Here is a 21,801-nt window from a genome sequence, read left to right as displayed (position 1 = left end):
ACAAAAATGCGAAGAGGTGATGACACGTTGTTGCTGCATTATGTGATTTAGTGTCCCCTATGACATTACATTGTCCGGACATGGACATCAAACGGCACATTTTACTTTCTAAAACCGGCGTTTCGTCCAAGTCACTCAGTCACAGACAATTAAAAAAAGGTTACTTCTCTCAGGCATTAGACAATGTTTTTTATCCGTAATAAATGATGAACGTTTCATCCCCTTTCTTGTTCATTAACTGAGCTTATGGTATAAAGCTTTGATATCGAAGATTCATTCTGATGTTATTTGAAACGAAACAAATATTCTACATCCATTCACTGGACCAGTTTGATATTCGCAATATCAAATACAGAAATGGCAAGTGCTACTTGTTATACAACTACAAAGATAATTTCGATTTGAGTTGCAAAAACTGAGAAATCAATAAAGTGCTGATTGCATGTAACAATATATACAATGTCATACATAGAATCGTACCAAACTCGGACACACATTTGCATGCTATTGAGCTTTTTCCTTCTCTCATACTAACGAATAATCTCATTGCATTTATAGCATAAACCATTCCATTATGAGTCGTCAATAGCAAGAGTCGCATTGAATGAATGGTAGATATATACAAGAACATTGCAGTGTGACGTCATGTGTTGTGACGATGACTTAAGAGTACCCTGGAGCCTTCTGGTTAGCCACACACAGTGATACCATAAACTACGCAATCATGCATGTGTACATGTAGCTGCAATGATGGTAATCCAAATGCTGGACATCTTGATGTTGCTAACACACTGGATCAGTCAGTGATGGTTTTGTCGTTCAGTTTCTGTATTTTGTAAACAATTTGTCGGATGCCTCTGGTGGAGCAGGATTTGCTGTACTTTTCGCGGACACCTAGGATCATCACTATTTGATGGAGATTCATAAACGTATGGTTATGGTATAGTGGATATGATACCAGCTGTCTGTCACGATAATGACAGACAGGGCCGACAGACCAAGGACAGACCGACCACGTGTCACTACACCAAATGACCTAGCCCTGTTAGCCTATGTTTCATTTGAGGAATCAACGTTTGGCTGTGACGTCATCAGCATGAACTGCCCGACGACATATCAGCTGTTTCACGGTATCCAGGCGTCCGCGTCACTGTGGCTTATCGACTTTAATGGTGGTCATTGTTGACACGTAATAATCGACGTCAAAGACGTGTGTGCGCTCTGCACAACGATGACAGAGCAGGAAGTAATTTTGTGTCTGGGCAGAGCTGGTTCCAGATTTTCAGAGCAGAATGGTAGAGCACATCTGTATCTTCATCGGGAAGAATTCATGGCTCAGTGTAGTGGCAGCGGCAAGATTTTTAGCTTGGATTTGTGTGAAAAAGTCTCAATTTGCTGTGTTCAATGCTAATCTCACAGCACAACATTACATGAAGCGTGAGACATTGGGTCCCTTCCTACAACTAATATAAACACACGGATATTGTTCAACATGGCAGCACAAGATCACAAACACCACCATCTGCTATTCAATAACGTCAATTCAACGTTTTGCCTTGGTCAGCTCGCGTCCTTGACGTGTCGCCACTTGAACACCGCTGGGACTACCTTGACCATTAGATTAGAACACGACCTATCCTCCTGCAAACTGACGAAGCTTAACACGGATGAAGTACTGGTAACCGACGTCTGAAGAGCTCTGCATGACGTCGTGTGCGGACGTGTCTTGAAGCCAACGGAGACACACGATATTGATAAATACAGATAACGAATTACTGTTAGGTGAGTAACTACAATTATATCTCATATGATTGTCATTGTTATACGACTGTCACTAATGAGGAGGCATTATCTAGTCCTTCTGCTTGCTATTTTAATATATAGGTCATATAGTAGAACGTAAGTAAAAGGTAGTTAGAATCATGTATATTCCACACCAACTGAATAAATAGGTACAAAAGCCAGGATTCACAGTAGGTTTGTAGCCATTTTTGTTTAATTTGTTTGTTGTTTAACGCCGCACGCAAAATTCCAGCTATATATGACGTCGGTCTGTACATAATCGAACCCGGACCAGAAAATCCAGTGATTAACATCATGAGCATCACTCTACGCAGTTCGGATACGATGATATGCATCAAACAAGTCAGCGAGCCTGACGTCGTCGCCTTTAACAGCAAGCACGGCTTGCTGAAGACATATTCTCTACCCGGGTGGATTGCAGACAGTACTCCTACTATCTCACTCAGAGCAGGACAGTAGACTTATCACTTTAGGGTGGCTTTAAAACATGTATGATATTTGATGTAAGTTTTATCATGGGCTTAAAATTCGCCTTTCGCCTTTCTGGACATTAATTATTTTCATTTTGCTGCATTAACATGAACGTAACATGTATCCCAGTATATGTATAGTTATTATTAATCACATCCATTGTGTTAAACAAAGACCAGCAACACATATACTTGAATCTCAATTACCTGCATTGTCAGCTAGCACAGGGTCATCAGCGTCAAGTAAATATCCTCTACTTGAGCAAAAGGAGTATTCTGAAAATTCCATCTAAAAAAATATTTTCAGCAAAATGTCATGTAAGTCAATTCCATTATCGAATCCCTTCACTGTTATGGAACTTAGTTTGAACATAAAGGTGTGATCGAGTTTCACAAAGCAACTATAACAAAGTCTGTAGAAATTCGAATCTGAACCAAGCAAACGTGGGGTTAATATCATGAGCTACGATATACGTAGTCGGTGAAACGTTGCACAAAATTATCAACAACCAATCACCATTTAATCAGTTACGAGTACACCTGGGACCTATTTTACGTTGGAATTTCCACGGGTGTGTCAGACATGATTATCACTAACACGGGTCTCCCCGTAAACCCCCATGTATGTATCAATTTTAGTTCACGGCTATTGTTGCAGTGCTTGTGTGATTACTTTTCAAAATAACTTTATGAAACGTCAACCTAACTAAGGCATAAAAAAGTCATTCAAATGATCCTCTGTCTCTGTCGATGTTGATATCCACATGACAGTTGACAGTAGACAGGCGGCATTATAATCAGGCGTTGTAATAAGAACGGCAAAATTGTATCCATTGTACGATAAGTATGTGTTTATTAATCACTATTAAATAGTGCTGATACCAGGTGTTTGTGAAAAGGTGAGCGTATCCTGCCCCACCGGTGTCACCCGTCACAAACACATACGAAGACATGTCAATTATTCACCTGATAACATATGTCAAAATCGGGAATTGCATCAGGCATTTTTTTGTCACTGAAATAGCATCCACATGTCGATAGTGAAACATTTTGAAACTTTACTAAGGCCTTGAATGTTGCGTCATTCGATCAGTGACAGTTCAACAACATGCCAATATTAACAAGAAGTGCAAAAAACAACGTCATCGGCCGCTTTCAGGCAGGGGAATCCCGATCAACGACTGCAGTGGAGTCGTCAACACAGGGTATGTCCTCACCTGCGATGGGGAGATGTCTGGTTCAGGGACGAATCAAGATTTCTCCTCCATCGAAGGTATGGAAGAGCACTGGTCTACAGACGTCGGGGAGAACGTTACACTGGAAATTGCGTACAGGAATTGGACAGGTTTTGTGGGGTTAGCGTTATGATGTGGGCGGATATCTCTCATCATCGCCGGACAGGTTTGATCCATATTACGGTTCAACGATACATCAACGAATTTCTCCTACCACACGTCTTCCCAAAGGCAACGGTGTATTCCAGAAGGACAACGCTCGATCGCATACAGCACGGACTACAAGAGCTTGTCTACACATCAAGAACCTTGATGTTCTCCCTTGGACACCCAGATCCCCGGATTTGAACCCGACAGAGCACCTGTGGGATAAATTGGATAGACGGCTACGCCGACGTCAGCCACAACCCCTAGACGTTGCAGCAGTTGGCTTTTGCGTTGCAGGCCGAGTGGGCTACCATTCCAAAGGACGTGATTCGCATACTCGTCTCTTCCATGGGCAGGAGATGTCAGGCCGCTATCGATTCCAACGGGGAACATACGCTTTATTGATGGGAGCTGACCTTCACCTTTCACTTTTCCTATGTACCGATAACTGTGATGACTACATTCACCAAGTGTTCCACGGTTCCTCGTATAAATGTATTTTCCTACCTAACACAAATCTGCCAAGCGACAGACAAGTACCATATTTTGACATGTTTTAGTATGACGCGGCCGTGGATCGAACCCCCGACCATCCGCTCTCAGAGCGGACGCTCTACCACTAGACTGCTAGACTACGGAGACGGTCCCATACATTTTGTCAATGATTCACATGCTTATGTAAAGGGTTTCAAATATATGAAAAAGACCAACTTAACCTCGATGCACAAGCTTATGGGTCAAGTTTGAATTAGGCATCATGCACCGTTGTTTGCAATGGAATCTACTTTTCGTTATATTATTGGTATGTGAACTAAGCGGCAAAAGAAAGTATAGGTTGGCAATTTGTAATTTTCCTAAAAACAGCGATAACTAGTGAAAAGTGGGTATTGGGAAAATGACTGCCAAGGAACAGGTACCCAAAAACACCTCACCCGAACGCGCCACCTTTGACGGGGCTCGTGCGCTGACACAAAAATGGTGAAACAGGTTTCTCGCCTATGGCATAAACTGCACGTGCATGTTAGCTGTATAAATGCGTGGGTATAACCACACGTGGTGAAAGCACACAAAAGAAATGTCACGACTGTCAGAGAGAGAGAGCGAGAGAGAGAGAGAGAGAGAGAGAGAGAGAGAGAGAGAGAGAGAGAGAGAGAGAGAGAGCCATGGCCGAAATGGGGTCAACACACGTCCAATTTGCCAGAAGGTTTGGTTGTACACCATTGACAGTAGCCAGGTTAATTCAACGGTACAGGCAGACAGAAAAGAACATAGGACAGGCCTAGAACCGAACGACCCCGAGTGACAACACCACTGGAAGACGGTCAGATACGGCTCATTCACCTGCGAAACAGATTCGTAACGGCGACGGCGATGGCAGCAACAGTGTTGGGACATCCCATCAGCCAACGTACAGTACTACGACGACTTCGTGCTGCTGGAATGGTACTGACTGCTCAACATCGACGCCTGAGACTGCGATGGGCGAGGCAGGTTCGACGCTGGTAATTGAGAAATTGGCGTCGAGTGCTGTTTAGTGATGAAAGTCGGTTTAAGACAGAGAACGAGTTTATCGACGAAGAGGGGAACGTTTGGCTTCGGCGTGTATTCGAGAGGTCCATCCATTCGGCGGGGGAGGTGTCATGGTGTGGGGCGGTATTTGTGGAGACCAGAAGACTGATTTTTGTGATTATACAGGGAAACCTGAACGCTGTGCAGTGTAGAGAGACCAAATGTTGCAGCCTGTTGTGCATTTCGTTCTGACAAAACCAACAGCAGGGTGCATTGTTTCAACACGACAATGCCAGGCCCAATACTGCAAAGACTGACTCGGAACTCCCCAAACCAACAGAACGTTGACGTTTTGCCCTGGCCTGCCCATTCACCCGATATGAATCCCATTGAACAACTGTGGGACCATCTTGACAGACAGAGTTGAGCACGCCATCAGCCTCCCGTCAACAGACAAGAATTGGAGCAGGCCCTGAGAGACGAGTGTCAACGGATTCCAGTCCACGTCATCAGAAGACTGACGTCATCGATGAGGCGGCGTATCACAGCATGCCTTGAGGCAGCTGGAGGTCATACACGCTATTGAAGGCAACTGTGTCGAAAATGAACTTGTAGTGTGTCTGACAATTTTTTTGTGATATTTCAGACAACTTTGGAAAATGAAATTTCTTACCCCACCATTGTTTACCTTGAGCTTACATTACCTTTGATTGCACAATTTCATTCAAACTGTGGTTGATCAATCATTTGTTACCCCTCCCTAGGTTACATTATAATTAACAAAAAAAACCTCTTCTTGTTATTTTTGTTATCGATCATGGAACTCGACCTATATTTCCTTTTGCAGCCCAGTTTATTTAAATTTACAATAACTTTAATTATAATTGTTCCTTTGTTCGCGGTTTAGCTTAGATTTCCATGTATCGCGAGTCGATCGTGATTTTTTATTGGTCTTGCTCATAACAATATGGTTTAGAATTGACCTTTGCATAACATTTACCACCACCAACACACTATATCACTCGTGGCTATGGAGAATCAGCTTCTACAGATGTAATCTGAAGTGCGCCAGTCCATAATATCCAGCTGTGTTCATATCATGTGAACTGTAATCTTTGAGTCTTGATTGTCCGACTGTTGTGGTGAAGGTGGCCTTCTCTAGATCTAAGTAAGTAGAACATAGTTTGAATCATGCGTATGCCCCATCCAAATTCACAGATAGTTCAACATGTAGGACTCACAGTGAGGATGGAGTTAGTTCCTGACTGAGCGATACTCCCATGGTCTCTCTTCAACATCAACACTGGCGTTTAAAACATGTATAGTATTTATATGATTGTATAATTTTAAATAACATCAACTGATATATTGGTCATATAAACAGCCTGTTTTAGCTGTGGTATGGGCCATCTGGTGAAAAGGAATTGGGGGTTGTAGCCTGACGAGTCGTTTGGATGAAATTTTGATGACAATGCCCTTATTTGATTTAGTGCGACAATACCTACATTGTGATATGAATGATAACTGATCTCCCTTCATGTCTTGTTGTTATGCATAGAGGCAACATGACGAAACCTGTGCACAATCTAACTATTTTTATCCATAAAAAATGCTGACTGCTTATCAGTAACATTTATACAGACTCTTGTATCTATGTATATATACATGCTGCTAGCGCTTTGAGCATATATCTAAGTTCTATGAGTTTCAGTGCTGTAAAAATGTCATTGTTATTGTTATTATTATTTACAGATTAAAATAAAAAATGCAGCAAAAAGTTTTTGGGTGATGTTGGCACAGTCAGACTGGTTAGGCTCAACATCAGCCCAGGGCCCTTGCCCCCTCTACACGCAGCCCAGACAGCGAATGGGACTTCTCCCAGGAAGACTCCCTAACACTGCAGCCTTCTGCATTACCCAGATTATCAGAAGGGCTGTATTCCTGGTAGCGAATCCGTGTACTCTCCCAATGTCAGTCAACAGATTGGGAGGTACCAAACCTAACTCACCGAGAACAATGGGGAGTCGGACAACATGGTACTTGGGAAGCGTGACATTTCGAAAGCATATTTGCCATGTTTTTCCTCAATCTTGTCAATCACATTAGTGTCAAAGGGGACAGAAAATTCAAAGATATAAATGATTTCATTGGATTTATTTAAAAAAAAGACAAGATCAGGTTTTTTGTTGGCCTGGATACGTCTGAGGCTATATACAGGCATATTCCAAAGAATTTTGTATTTATCATTTTCCATGACGCCCTCTACATATTCCGGATCGTACCATGGGTGGACCTCAATACCCTGAATTCCTTGTTTCGTCCAATCAACAACACCAAAAGAATACGAAAGGACGGGCACAGCAGTCTGCATTTGTACTCTGCCCGAAGTTTTTCCTTGACATGGGCATTCTGGAGTTTTTCCCTAATCTGGATCCCTAACTACGTATAGGTCTCACCTTCCACGAGATGGTCAATAACTCCTTCCCCAAGTAAACTGACTGCAATAATAATAGTAATAATAATAATCATAATAGTAATAATAATATTATAATTATTATTATTAGTAGTAGTAGTAGCAGTAGTAGTAGTAGTAGTAGCACTAGTAGTAGTACAAGTAGTAGTTGTTGTAATAACCACCTGTACCGAAATACCAACTGGAATATGGGGTATTAAAATAGTAATGGTAATTGTGGTCAACATAATATGGTCTTTTATTATGCTCACATATGGAATGGAATATGAATAGTTTGACTGTCAGAGTTACAGTTAACAGATCCTTTACATTAAAAGTAACAGAAATACATAATCGGCATACCATGTCCGAATAAAGGTTCCTTTGGAGAATATCGTATTGAACCGATAATTTAATCAGACGATTTGCCATCACAAATGGACACCACTAAGAAGTTAACAGACAACCATCTGACTTAAGAAACGTGTGAACGTTAAGAAATATCCCATGTATTGTTTGTGATTGTTGGCACAATTGTATTTCAAGTTCGATTTGTATTTTTCATGTTCAGATATTTTTACCATAACGTTATTCCAAAGACATACATCGGAGTATATGGTTAATGTTAACAGTCGTCTAAATTAACACTTATAACTGAAAAGGTAGTTTTCAGGGAAGCGCGCGCGTGTTGTGTTCATATGAGAAGTTTTAAAAGCTAAAAGTTTTGTTTGCCAATTATTGTGTTCTTTGACACATGTTTGAATTGCAGATGTTTGGTCACAAGTCCTTTCAAAGTTGTACAGTAGTATATATATTTCAGCAGGAAATGAATATCTGGTGGTAAAAAACGGGACATTGCTAATGTGTCTGATGACATCTCACAGCTTATCTGAATATCGTGTCACGTGATCATCAGTGTGGGAGGCGTCAACCAGACAGACAGACGTTGTTTGACCCGGTGGTCGTGCATGAAGCTGTATGTAAAGGTAAAACGCTAATTCTCTGTTGAAAAATAACCTGAATCTTTTGTTTTCGTAATCATTCTTCCAAACACCGAATCATTCTTGAAAAACACTCATAGATTTGCGAGATTGAAATGATAGTCGACATGACGTCAATTGTACTTCATGTTCAAGTCGTGGCTTTGTTGAAATACATGTAAATGTTGAAATAAGTGTGAATGTTGAAATAAGTGTGCTGTGTGAAATGTACAAGTTTCTCTTTGGAAAACATCGTAACGCTACTGTTGAATATCTTCCGTGCTAGTGACGCCTTAAATCCGCATGTGAACAGTGTCTGCAGTGGTGCTGGTGTTTATATTGGGGTTGTAGAGTATTTAATCTGTATCTTAGTATTTAGTCTGTATTTTACATGGTTTTCTCAGCTGTTTGATGCATTCAAAATTCGCTCGCTTTGCGCGAGGTCTAAAAGCAGATGTCGCAACACGTTCTTTGTGAGGGCTTTTCAAACTTATTTACTTAACAATTAAAGGTTTTTTAATCGAAATCTTAGTTATGTGAGTTGATTGACATGTTTCAGGTCGATTGTATCTAACAAAGGTAGGCTTTGTCAAAAAATGTATATTTTTGGTGAAGTTTAATACATTAATATTGTGATAGTATTACATCATAATATAATTTACTGCAGTCAATCTATAACAAGTATGACTCTTACAACTGTAACATAGACTCTGAACTGAACTTTGATCTCATGTGCATAATGACAAATGTATGATGATTTAGGGTATGATGAGAAGATACAATTACAGTCTACAGTTTGCTTGTTGATGGAGCTGGCTATTTTATCTGCTAAGAAGAACACATATAGCAATTGTACCCAAACATGAGTAATGATGAAAGAAAACCTAGGAGAGATGATGATGATTTCACGAGTACTGATGGTCGAGCAGAGGCTAGGATAAGAAAGGGGGCAGAGAAAGGCCTTCAGTACGGCACGGATGCGAAAGAAGACAATCTATATGTACATGGTTGTAGTTCAAGCTGGTAGAAGAACATAAAGATTCTCTGTGTGGTGAAGATGATTACACTTAGGTAGAAAGTTTACACAGAGTCTGGCCATTCACAAATGAAGTATTTATGCAATCGAAAGGTGACCATGAAGACATATGTTTCAGTGTGAGTTGGCACTTGATGATTTCTCAATTTTCCTGTGTGAATGTCGGAATGCTATACAAAGAATGCCTTAAGTTAGAGAACTTCTCTGAGAATATTAACAGAATAGTTGGAAAACTACCCTCCAAGTCAATATCAGAAGTTCAGGGGTCTTATACAGACCTTGGGGGAGAGGGAGACAGGTGTGAATTTTGACAGTCTAGTGGACGTTGTGAATAAAGAGACCAGAAAAGCGCGTGCCCCCTTGTTTGGACAAGAAGCTCTCAGAAAAGACGAGAACACAGGAAAGTGCACTATCTGCAAACAAGACTAATTTTACCTTTGCTGCTAATTAGGTTAATACACTTGAAACAGGGGATCAAACAGAGTGGCAGGTTGGAGTTTTTACCTCTATTATACCAGATCATTGCCAAAATCTTGTTTGTATTTGTGATCCCATGTGCATTATGACAAATGTCTTCTGACTTGGAGCGCGCATTATAAGAAGGTATAATTTCTACAGTTTACTTGTTGTTAGAATTGACATTTTCTATGCTAAGAACAAAGCAACAGCTTGTTTATTCTTTTTATTTCAACAGAAAACAATTATTTATAAAGTGATTCATTGCAAATATAATTTGAATGATTGATTGTACTGTGTATTTTATATATTATAGTATTTGAACATGGCGCACAGTACTTCACATATGACATTGTATTGGGACCATTGTATTTGTTATTCCAAAATGTGTCGTCACAATAAACACTCACAACATGATATATCTGCTGACTGCTCACAACAGATCTGAGAAACCGTATCACAGTTTACGGGTATCGCGTGTAACGTGATCACATACATTCTCCCCGATGGCTTGAACTTGTCACGTGATCATCAGTGTGGTCTGAGGCAACAACCAGGAAGTGAAAAACAGTCTAACCCGGGTGCTCGTCCAAGTTGCGTATCTGTGAAGATAACACGATAGATGTCTGTTAAAATGTAACTGGAATATGTTGCTTTCGGATTCATTGCACACAGGCTCCTGTTAAAACCACCCATATATTTGAAATATAGTCGACATCATGGTAAATTGAAGTTCAATAACGAAAGTAGCCTGACTTGCAGGTTGAAATAAGTGTAACATGTTAACAGATGTTGAATGTACAGTTAGGTCTCTTCAAAACGACGTAACCATATGTCGCACGTGTTTGTTTCTAGAATCCAAATGTGAACAGATTAATGCAGTGGTGGCTGTGTTTATACAAGCGTCGCAAATTTGTATATGAATATAAGAGTTATGTCCCTTTATCAATATACCATTGTACTGGACACAGGACCTGCAGCTGAACATGGAATCAAAATGATGTGTATGTGTGTGTCTGTGTGTGTCTGTGTGTGTCTGTGTGTGTGTATGTATGTATGTATGTATGTATGTATGTATGTATGTATGTATGTATGTATGTATGTATGTATGTATGTATGTATGTATGTATGTATGTGTGTGCGTGTGTGCGCATGAATAAGATTGTATATGTGTGTATGTGGGTATGTATGAATGTATGTATGTATGTATGTATGTATGTATGTATGTATGTATGTATGTATGTATGTATGTATGTATGTATGTATGTATGTGTGTGTATGAGAGTATGTACGTGTGTGTGTGTGTGTGTGTGTGTGTGTGTGTGTGTGTGTGTGTGTGTGTGTGTGTGTGTGTGTGTGTGTGTGTGTGTGTGTGTGTGTGTGTGTGTGTGTGTGTGTGTAATTATGCATGTATGTGTGTGTGTATTTGTGTGTGTGTTTTATTATGATCACTGCAAGAATAGATCATTGGAGATACTTAGCACCATGAAATATATTTTTATAAACTCATAGCTAGGTCGGACTATTTCTTTCCATCAGAAATGGCTACCGCAAAGAAATTGACGGACAACCATCTGACCTGTGTCATCTGTACAGAAGTGTTCACAGACCCTGCCACACTTCAGTGTAGTCACACTTTCTGTAAGTCCTGTTTGCTGAAATACACCAAAACACAGCCTCAAGCAATTCAAGCCAAGTCTATTCCATGTCCCTCCTGTAGACAGCTGACGAAGGTGGCCAACCCTGCTAGACCAGTAGAGGAGTGGGTCAGACAGCTGAAACCAAACCACATTATACAGAGTCTGATGGACGATTTGGAGGAATCGTCAGGTAGAGAATTTTGAAACGTTTTCATGTCTTGCACCCCAAGGTATTGGAAATGCAGTTTTTATATTTATTAAAGTGAGAAGGATTGAGTTCGAAGTTTATATTGACATTTATACACCTAACAACTATGGCCCGTAAACATACAGTATGTATTAAAAGTTGTAGTATGTGAGTATGTTTTCTAGAAATTGCATTATTTGTAACACGCTGTGCTTTATGTTTAGGTACCTGTAGCATGTGCAAAGATGATGGGGAGACAACTCAAGGTACAATGTGGTGCACCATTTGTGACGATGTCTTCTGTGATGGGTGTCTCCAGTTACACAAGAAGATACCACGGTTACGTGACCATAAAGTGATTGACTTACGTATCCATAGAAACGAGAAACCAATGGCATCAAGCTTTATGTGCAGAATTCACAAGGATGAGAAGATAAAACTGTTTTGTAAAGATTGCAGGATGGCAATTTGTACTGTATGTTGCAGTATCAAACACAGGAAGTGTGATGATGTTGAAACCATAGATACAATAACGCCTCTTGTAAAAGAAAGTCTGATAACTGAAACTAGAAACCAAGAGAAAAAAATTGACACTTACACTGATAATATTTCTTCAACAAATTCGAAAATTGAAAGGCTATCGACGAACGCACGGGAGATGAAAGACCAAGTTCAGAAAGTACGTATGGCAGCTGTAGACGTTCTTCTGAAAAAAGAAAAGAAACTGCTGGATCGTATCGACCAACTCACTAAGATACGTATTGAAGAATGGAAAGCCCACCGAAAGTTCCAGGAGATTGAGCTCCAGATGCATCAGCAGCGGTATGAGTTCATAGACAAAGCCGTGACGTCACACTGTGTAGCAGACATGTATGATATATATGAGACTGTGGCTGTAGCATCCAGAGATGAGGACACAAGTGAGGACAAGAGACCAATACCATCCACCATTTTCTTCACACATGACACAGATAAACTGAGGAGATATGTGGATGAGGTGCAGCTGGGGGAGGTCAAGGTTGTTGGAGGTCTGTGTGACCGGACGTCTTCTCCTGTTCTCCTGAAAACAATAGACTATAGCAGACAGGGGGGCATTCAGCCTTTTTCAAAGGTTTTGTTTGATGTTGCAGTATTAGTTGTTGATGGTATTAAGGTAACTGTTGTGATAGACAGTTTTTATAGGAGACTTCGTGCATATTATACTTCAAACAAAAGACTCTTCGAGAAATGTCTCGATCTTCCCACTGGTCCAAAGCAAGTAGCTAAGGTTGGTGGAGCTCGGGTAGCTGTTACTCTGCCAGACACAAAACAAATAGCTTTCATCAGCTTTAACACTAAGCCCACACAAGTGTCAACTGTGAAGACAAAGAGGAAGTATTATGGGTTAGCCTGTCTGAACTCTTCACAACTGGTAGCAGGTGGTATCGGCAGTCGTGCCTCTGTTGACGTGCTGGATATGAAAGGGAATGTTCTTAAATCTATCAACACAGGTGTGATAAAGAACCCATCCTATATTCATGTCACCAGAAATAACAACTTGATATTCAGTGATGCTGCAGTAAAATCCCTGGTATCTGCGACCTGTGATGGTGAAGTTGTTTTCACCTACACCCCTTCAGGAGACAAAGCTCTGAAATGTCCTTGGGGGGTCACAACAAGCAGCACAGGAGATATCCTGCTTGTAGACAGAGACACCAAAAGGGTGATTCAGTTGACAGAGTCGGGGCAGTTTGTCAGAGATGTTCTCACACAACATGATCGCCTTGAGTGTCCTCTTGGTATCTGTCTGGATGATGATGGCTTGCTTTACGTTACCAGCGATGATCATGTGAAAGTATTCACCTTTTGTGAAGGATTGACTGAAATAGATACACATTACTCTGTCGTGTAGAAGCTAGCTGTGAGCCATACATACGCTGTATACAAGACCTAATTGATTGCAAATAGCCAAACTGCTTGTAAAACTGTGCTGAATGAACCGGACATGGGAGGGAATTACTTTTGGGGACAACGACTGTTGTGTTTGACGTGCGTTTAGATGGGTTGAGAACACACTGTGAGTGAGGGACAGGTACACTTGCAACTGATTGTTTCAACATCACTTCACCCGATCCCTACATATGACTCCTGCGATAGGACCGCATCCGTGGTCTAGTGGTAGATTGTCCGCCCGGAGAGCGGAAGGTCCGGGGTTCGATCCTCGGCCGCGTTATACCAAACGACGTCAAAAGATAGTACTTCTTGTTACCCTGTCTGGCGCTCGACATTAAGGGGCGAATTATACAACAAGGACTGATCGGCTCTGAGTCAGTATACTGTTTGTGTGTGGAGTCTTCATGTTAAACTGCGGCATGGTATCTCAGCGAGCTATCACTATAAATCGGCATCAGTCCAGACAAGTAAAATCAGACACACACATACGTGCATGCACGTCGCTATATTGCAATAATCTTGGACGCGACGTTAAACCCGGGCGGTCGGGTAGCCTAGTGGTTAAAGCGTTAAAGCGTTCGCTCGTCACGCCGAAGACCCGGGTTCGATTCCCGACATGGGTACAATGTGTGAAGCCCATTTCTGGTGACCCCCGCCGTGATATTGCTGGAATATTGCTAAAAGCGGCGTAAAACCATACTCACTCACTCACCAAACCCAATTTCACCTCACCTTACTCCTGCGATAGTTATTCAATCAGTCCAGTGGTTCGCATTTGGAAGACAAAATCACACATGAAAGAGGTGAAATGGTTGTAATGATGGCGGAAAATATGTTATTTTGTAGAATTGAGAGCAAAAAGCGTCAACGCGGTATACTTTGTTACAGAGACGAATAGTTATATTTACACTGTGATCTCGGAAAAGTGGGTTGTCTTTTAATCTTGCATGATAAACATATATGTATGTCCAAGAGCGTGAGTATAAAGTCATTACATACACTACACAGGAAACACTTTTGGGTTTATTACTAAAAACTGAGGGGCAGTATCGTGTTCCCTTGTTTATCAGGAAAGATTACAAAAGGGGGATCGAATGGCAAAATGTCTCGATCGCGGTCAAGAATAACTCTACCCTGATTCTTTAGAGTTGAACGTTTCGTTACTCGTCGTAGAATCCAAGAGGTAAATATTCATCCACTGTGATTATCAATAACATTATGTCTCGATTTATCACCTTATTTTATAGAATGAATTAAGGGTGTATAACATTATTCGCATTGATTATCTGTCAAAAGCCCAGTTAATTGATTATAAACGGAAATACTTTACGTATAGACATTGCGCAACATAAAGTGAAATAACTTTGGTGTACGCTTAGCTGGGATGAATAATAATCAGAGGGACAAAGGAAGGTATACCGATCGGGTTTTTTTGTAATTGAAAATGTAAAGAACTGTTGTTAAGTTTGAGCATTGCTCTTCAGCCATCACTCATTCCTGCAAAAGTGTGTAAAACGTCATCTGTTGCTGGGTAAATTTGTGTAAACAAATTCAGTGAAGACTGACGCAAGAAATGAATTTGCAACCACATGGCCCCTATCATGTTTGAAATGTTGTAAACAAATTTATTGTTTTTCAAAGATGAGATGTTCGAGATACTCATAACCTCTTGTGTATTATGCGATTTCATTTTTCAATTTTTAATTTTATTTTAAAAGTTTTAAATCAAATTATATCTAACACCAAAAAAACATGTAGAAGTATATACTAGGTTTCTATTGCTCGTCAGTTCAGATGGCTTCTGCATGTATCGCTCCCACTATAAGTTGTCAGAAATTACCTTTAATGCCAGTGCTTATAGTTCAAATAGAAATTTATCAACATTTACATGAATTTCGAATGACATGGCCATGACTTGGAATACATGAACTTTGTTGTTTGCATTTGTAACTTTCGGTATTAATGACAATTAATCAATCAATTCAGTGACATGTGAGTATGATGGAACTACTTGTAAATAAACAAACCATTTATACCTAATTTAAAATGTTTAATGGTTTTTTTTCAATCCTGTCTTTCCTTGTTATTTAAAATGTCTGAGATATAAGTTTATAAATTTATTGCGACGCCTGTGTTTATTTAGGTGGACTCAGAAAGATATATTTCTGCATTTGATTAACAACATGCACGTATTTGTCCTTTTCGTGTGTTTAGTTTACTCATTTACACTTGATCAATTCCCGTGTGACTACTAACTACCACTGCAAACAGGAAGTCGTCGTTTGTGGTGGTCATTGGACGAAGCGTGAAAATCAATTCAATAAAAAATGCAATAAGCATCTTCAAATGTATACATTATCTGTAATCAGTAGTGGCAGAGATTACTGTCCAGTTGAGGAACAGAGTTAGTGAGTGAATTGATTTTAACGCCTCTTTGAACATTATATCAGTTATATCATGGTGAATCAGTTTGATGCCGGAGGAAAGCACGAGGTGAGGTGAAATTGGGTTTAGCGTCGCGTCCAAGATTATTGCACTGATAAAGCGACGTCCATATAACAGCGTAGTTTCTTTGTTCTATTATTCCAAGCTGTCTTCCTTCTTCCTAAGCATATTTTACGCACACACATTCATGATGTAACCATATCGGCACTGTGTTGGTCTAGTCAGTATTAATTCAACGTCTGTGCATTAACAGCTGATATGTCAGTATCAGTGTCAATCAGTGTGAAAGTGTTTATGAGTTGCGGCCAGGTGAAATGGGGTTCAACGTCGAGTTCAAGATTATTGCACTTAAATAGCGACGTGCATGCAACACACTCTCTCTCTCTCTCTCTCTCTCTCTCTCTCTCTCTCTCTCTCTCTCTCTCTCTCTCTCTCTCTCTCCCTCTCTCTGTGTGTCTCTCTCTGTGTGCTTGTACTAGTCTGAATTCACGCCGAGTTTATAGGTTCACATGAATGCCCCACTCAGACACAGTATGCTGACTCCGAGCCAACCAGTCCTTATTGTAGCCTCTCAATGTAGAGCGCCAGGCAGGGCAACAAGAAGTACCATCTTTTGACGTCTTTTGGTATGACACATCCGGAGGTCGTACCCCGAACCTTCCTCTCTCCGGGCGGACACTCTTCTACTAGACCACGGAGGCGGTCGAAAGTGTTTCCGAACCGTGGACTGATCATTATGAGTATGAATTAATTTTGTCGCTTTTATATACAAAGGGTTAATGAAGTGTTTACAAATGATACGTTAAACGCTGTGTCTATTTCTACACACTACTTTGATATATAACAGCTGACATCAGACATCGCTGCTTAAGGTGTAGCGTCTTCATTCATGTCGGATACATACACAGGTATATTGTGTGGGGAGAAACTATGTGCTAAAGGAGTATAATGGACGTTTACCTTGATGGCTGAATTTATTTGTTCCTTGTCATTCTGGAAACAAATAATTGGCTTTGATTCTTTTGGTATCATGTGGGTATTAACCTTGAATACTTGTTTGCATATTGTAACAGAAAATGTCATAACCTCTCTGGCCAATATACACATGGTCACGATAAAACCGATTTCGTTTTACAATCCATCTTTATTATTTGAAATTTGCACCCGTTTACATAATGTCAAAGTAGTGAGTGAGTGAGTATAGTTTTACGCCGATTTTAGCAATATTCCAGCAATATCACGGCGGGAGACACCAGAAATGGGCTTCACACATTGTACCCATGTCGGGAATCGAACCCGGGTCTTCGGCGTGGCGAGCGAACACTATAACCACGTGGCTACCCGACCGCCCAAACGTCAAAGTAAGGCGTAATACTAGGTAGAAACCGTTGTCATAATCTAGAAATATGTCAACATAATTTCATTCTCTGAACAAATTTACAAACAATATTTGGGATAAATCAAAGCTTAAAAATAGGTTACATGAAGTTGAACAAAAATATAAACATGACCTCGATGCACCGATCAACCGGATTTATATATGACGTCACATAAGTTTGTAAAGAGGTGCATTTCGAGTCGAACGGGAACATGAGGATGAAATTTATACTTTCTGCTGTTGAAAATGACGTTGATGGAGCAGTTATGGAAAACACCGCGACCAGTGAACCCTCTAATGGCACGAGCAAATTGGGAATATCCCCGATTATTAATGTGTGGCTTGTGTTTGGATAATCGCAAACCGATTCGGACGATGCGGAATGGACTGGTGGGGATTGAACCGAGTGCTCTGAAACGTGTGTTTTGTGTTAATTTTCAACGTCAGGGTGTGTTATATTTGGAGTTTGGGATTTGTCGTGTGTGATGTAACACTTTGCTTAGCTGGTGTTTCTTGTCACCTGAGATGGACCTACTGTATGACCTGATGCCAGCTTCATTACTGCGCCCCGTCACTCCTCATGTGCCGCTGCTTCTCGGCCGAGAATGCACGGAGAAGGTCGGCCAACTCAGAAACCGGAATAGTAGATTTCTAATTGCGTCTACGGATATTTTCTCATCTCCGATGACCAATCGATAAAACAGGTAGGCAAGTTTGTTTTTGTTTTAAATTTGAGTTCCTTTCCTTACCTTTTTTATGTTTTATGGTTTCTCAAAATCTTAGATCTCTTTCCGCGATACGATAGTAAATCGGATTTTAGTTTGGGATTGATCAGGAGCAATCGCGTTTGCTCTGTGTCAGCGGCCACATCTGAGCAGGGAACGACATTGTTTTCATTTGTGCTAGATTTCTGCCATTTCCGAAAACAAGGCATCAAAGTCAATATCGCTCAATAAATCAATTTCGTTCACCTCAGTAATTTTACAGAATTAATTTTCTTCACTTGCGTAATTAGTATTGAAAGATAGCCATTCCATATCCAAATCACCGCAAGGACAATCCATTTTGTTTCATCAACCAGCTAGACGACATCAATCACCAGAACCAAAGCATTTATTTATTTATAAGTCAAATGAAATGTTGCAAGACCAGGCAAAAATACTAAATTAATCATATTGCTGATAAATGCAGGTATTAAAAAGAAAATAGAAAAACGAGTTGATCGTAAACACAGATCGAGAATTCGGGGAACCCCCGGAAAGTACGAGGGCCATTCAATATATAACCAGCAAAACCTATTTGCTACTGCTCCTCACTTCTTCTTTTTCCACATAATCACCATTGAGGTCTATGCACTTTGTCCAGCGATTTGTGAGAGCTAAAAGCCCGTTGTGACAGAAACCATGGGGTTGTTCGTGTAACCACCCCTCCACTGCTGTCGTGAGTTCATCCACGGACCGGAAATGACGTCCACGCAGTTCTTTCTTCTTCTTGGCATTATCATGTTGGAGCAGCACACCTTTTGTGATCTTTCCACGACGTTTGGCAAGAATAACAGTCCGCAAACGGTCCAGGAGATCGGAGTAGTACTCTCCAGTAATAGTCTGGCCACGTGGCAAGTAGTCAATGAGCAAGACCCCTTTGGTATCCCAAAAGATGGTTGCCATGACTTTGCCAGCCGATGGTTGAGTCTTAAACTTTTTGGGACGGGGTGAAGCAAAGCCAGTCCACTGCTTACTCTGTTCTTTGGTTTCTAGGTCATAGTGGTGTACCCAGGTTTCATCACCAGTAACAATTCTCTCCATAAAGTTGTCTGCATCCCGACTGTATTGCGTCAAAAGTGCCTGACACATTGACGCACGTACAGCCTTCTGATCATCACTCAGACATTTCGGGACCCATCGGGCAGACAGCTTCCTCATACCCAGACGATCATGCAAAATGGTATGGACACTTCCCTCTGAAATGTCCAAGGCCTTGGCCATTTCTGACCCCTTCATTCGCCTGTCTTTGACAACCAGTTGTCTCACAGCTTCACTGGTTTGGTCATTGGTCACCTCTACAGGCCTGCCAGGGCGTGGCTCATCTTCCAGGTTCACCCGACTCCTCTTAAAGTCTGCAACCCAGAATTTGACCTGTGCATACGAAGGTGCACCGTCACCATAAACATCTGACAATTCATCATGTATCTCCTTTCCCGGTTTCCCTTTTAAGTAGAGGCACCTAATAACAGCCCTGTATTCAACCGTTGACGAAAATTTGGCAGAATCTACCCTTGCCATCTTTATAGATCACGTGTGTGACTTCAAATACAATTTCCTCAGTGAAACATTGTCTATGCACGTGACATACATTGGTGCACAGCACGTGACAAACATGCAACCGTTAAGATCTGATAAATAGCTTAGGCTGGTTATAGATTGAATGGCCCTCGTAGTTCCGGCAAAAGTTCACACGATCAATTTCACACAAAAATGTTCACATCGTGTGAACTTTTTTTTTGTCCTTTCACAGATGTGTGAACTCCAAATATCAGATCACGTGACTACCCCTTCAGCCAGTCAGCATGAAAGAAACAGTGTTAACGTCAAAGTATGAAATTATAATATATTGAATGCCGATTCTTGGCCAGATTTAAGTATCAAAACGGTATATATTGGGGAATTTATTTTTCAAGAAAAGTTCATTGTTCCCTTCCATTTAATGTATCTCTGTTATCAAAGAGTGAGTGTGGTTTTACGGCGTTTTTAGCAATATTCCAGCAATGTCACGGGTAGGGACAACAGAAATGGGCTAAACACAGTGTACCAATTTGGGGGATCAAACCCGGGAACCACTACATATATAAAATGACGAACAAAAGAAACCAAGTATCATCTAAAATGGTAAGAAAATGAATCAAAACACGTATGGTAACAATGTACAATATATTTGAACAATAATCTAAATATTGTGTGAGAACGTGATAAAGAAAACAACCAAGATGACGTTACATACAGAAACGTCCAAGGCATGTAAACAACTGAGGGGTCATAAAGTGAATTTACATGTGAAATAATCTAGCGAGTTCATTAATCCAAGAGTGGATAGGCAAACATCCACCGTCTCATTGCTGACATTTGTCATTTTGGATCTGGCTTCTATTTACCACTGGGACACGTTCAAGCTCAATCAGAGCTGTGGGATGCTGGAGCTATTCTCCGACCTGCCTGTCAAAGGGATCCAAGTGGTGTTCAGTTGACGATGGATCCGGCGAGTGGGCTGGCCAAGGCAAAACCGGTCAGGATCCAAGATCGTGATTACCAGGAATCTTGCGTCAGAAGGGCAGTATGGTCTTAGCATGATATTGCTGGAACAAACACCCTGAAACTGCTGGCGGAGAAGGGGGGTGAGAACAGGTTGAAGGATTTCATCCCTGTAGCTCTGGGCATTTGGGTTTCCATGGATAACAAGACATGTTTTCATATCACTGCATATCTCCCCAGACCATAATGCTTCCCCTACTAAAGGACTGTTCCTCCTGGACGTATCCTGTAGCTTATCTCTCTCCTCTTCGTCGGTTCGCCCGGATTCTTCCATCTGCATTGAACAGGTGGATCTAACTCATCATTGACGAGCATCGTCTGCCAATCACGTCGCTGCCATCGACTGGGTCGGGGTCATGCCACCGTAAGGTCTGTAGGCCCGAATCCCAGCAGCACGTTGTCTTCTTGTCACAGTGTATTGGCTGATGCTGCGACCTAAAACTCACCGTCATGAAAACGGTTGCGAAGATACAAAGGTCACAGATAGCGGTCATCTCGGGGGATCATGACACATGGTCTACCACTCCTTGGCCTGTCCCCGGTGTGTCCTCCCTGGTTGTACCGATGCATGAGTCCTGCCACTGTCATCGGATGGACGTGAAATGTTGGCCCTGCGAAGCGCCCATATTCGCCATACCAATATCTCTCGGCATTTGCGTCTCTTCGGGACCGAAATATTCCTGGGTTGATCTTACGCTATGCACTTCCTTTAAAATATTCCCTGAAAACAGTTTGTTAACACATTTAGAATGGGTGATCAGGTTTATGTATCATGTGGCTTAACATGAGTGGAAGTTGTTCAAGGATCCGGTCTATCTTGCTCTTT

At 41.1% G+C, this 21,801-nt stretch overlaps 2 protein-coding genes across 2 annotated transcripts; one reads left to right on the top strand and one right to left on the bottom strand.

Annotated features, from left to right (window-relative positions):
* Positions 1-11,629: 11,629 nt before the first annotated feature.
* On the top strand, positions 11,630-13,806 carry LOC124119653. Its single transcript, XM_046482247.2, has 2 exons — positions 11,630-11,918; positions 12,140-13,806. The coding sequence occupies exons 1-2, from the start codon at positions 11,630-11,632 to the stop codon at positions 13,804-13,806; spliced, it is 1,956 nt and encodes a 651-aa protein (XP_046338203.2).
* Positions 13,807-18,965: 5,159 nt separating this feature from the next.
* Positions 18,966-19,952, bottom strand: LOC125381070 (histone-lysine N-methyltransferase SETMAR-like). The gene has a single exon (XM_048397259.1). It carries the CDS (start codon positions 19,950-19,952, stop codon positions 18,966-18,968), a length of 987 nt encoding a protein of 328 aa, XP_048253216.1.
* Positions 19,953-21,801: the final 1,849 nt, after the last annotated feature.

The sequence above is a fragment of the Haliotis rufescens genome, unplaced genomic scaffold (genome assembly GCF_023055435.1).
Source record: "Haliotis rufescens isolate VD_foot unplaced genomic scaffold, xgHalRufe1.0.p SCAF_17, whole genome shotgun sequence".
Lineage (NCBI taxonomy): Eukaryota > Metazoa > Mollusca > Gastropoda > Lepetellida > Haliotidae > Haliotis > Haliotis rufescens.
The sequence above is the reverse complement of the archived record's forward strand: the minus strand, read 5'-3'. Positions and strand labels throughout refer to the sequence as shown.

Excerpts from the sequence above, each read along its gene's own strand:
- LOC124119653 (XM_046482247.2), top strand. The coding sequence starts at position 11,630 with ATGGCTACCGCAAAGAAATTGACGGACAACCATCTGACCTGTGTCATC. Across the intron at positions 11,919-12,139 it reads CGATTTGGAGGAATCGTCAG|GTACCTGTAGCATGTGCAAA; the intron begins GTAGAGAATTTT and ends CTTTATGTTTAG.
- LOC125381070 (XM_048397259.1), bottom strand. The coding sequence starts at position 19,952 with ATGGCAAGGGTAGATTCTGCCAAATTTTCGTCAACGGTTGAATACAGG.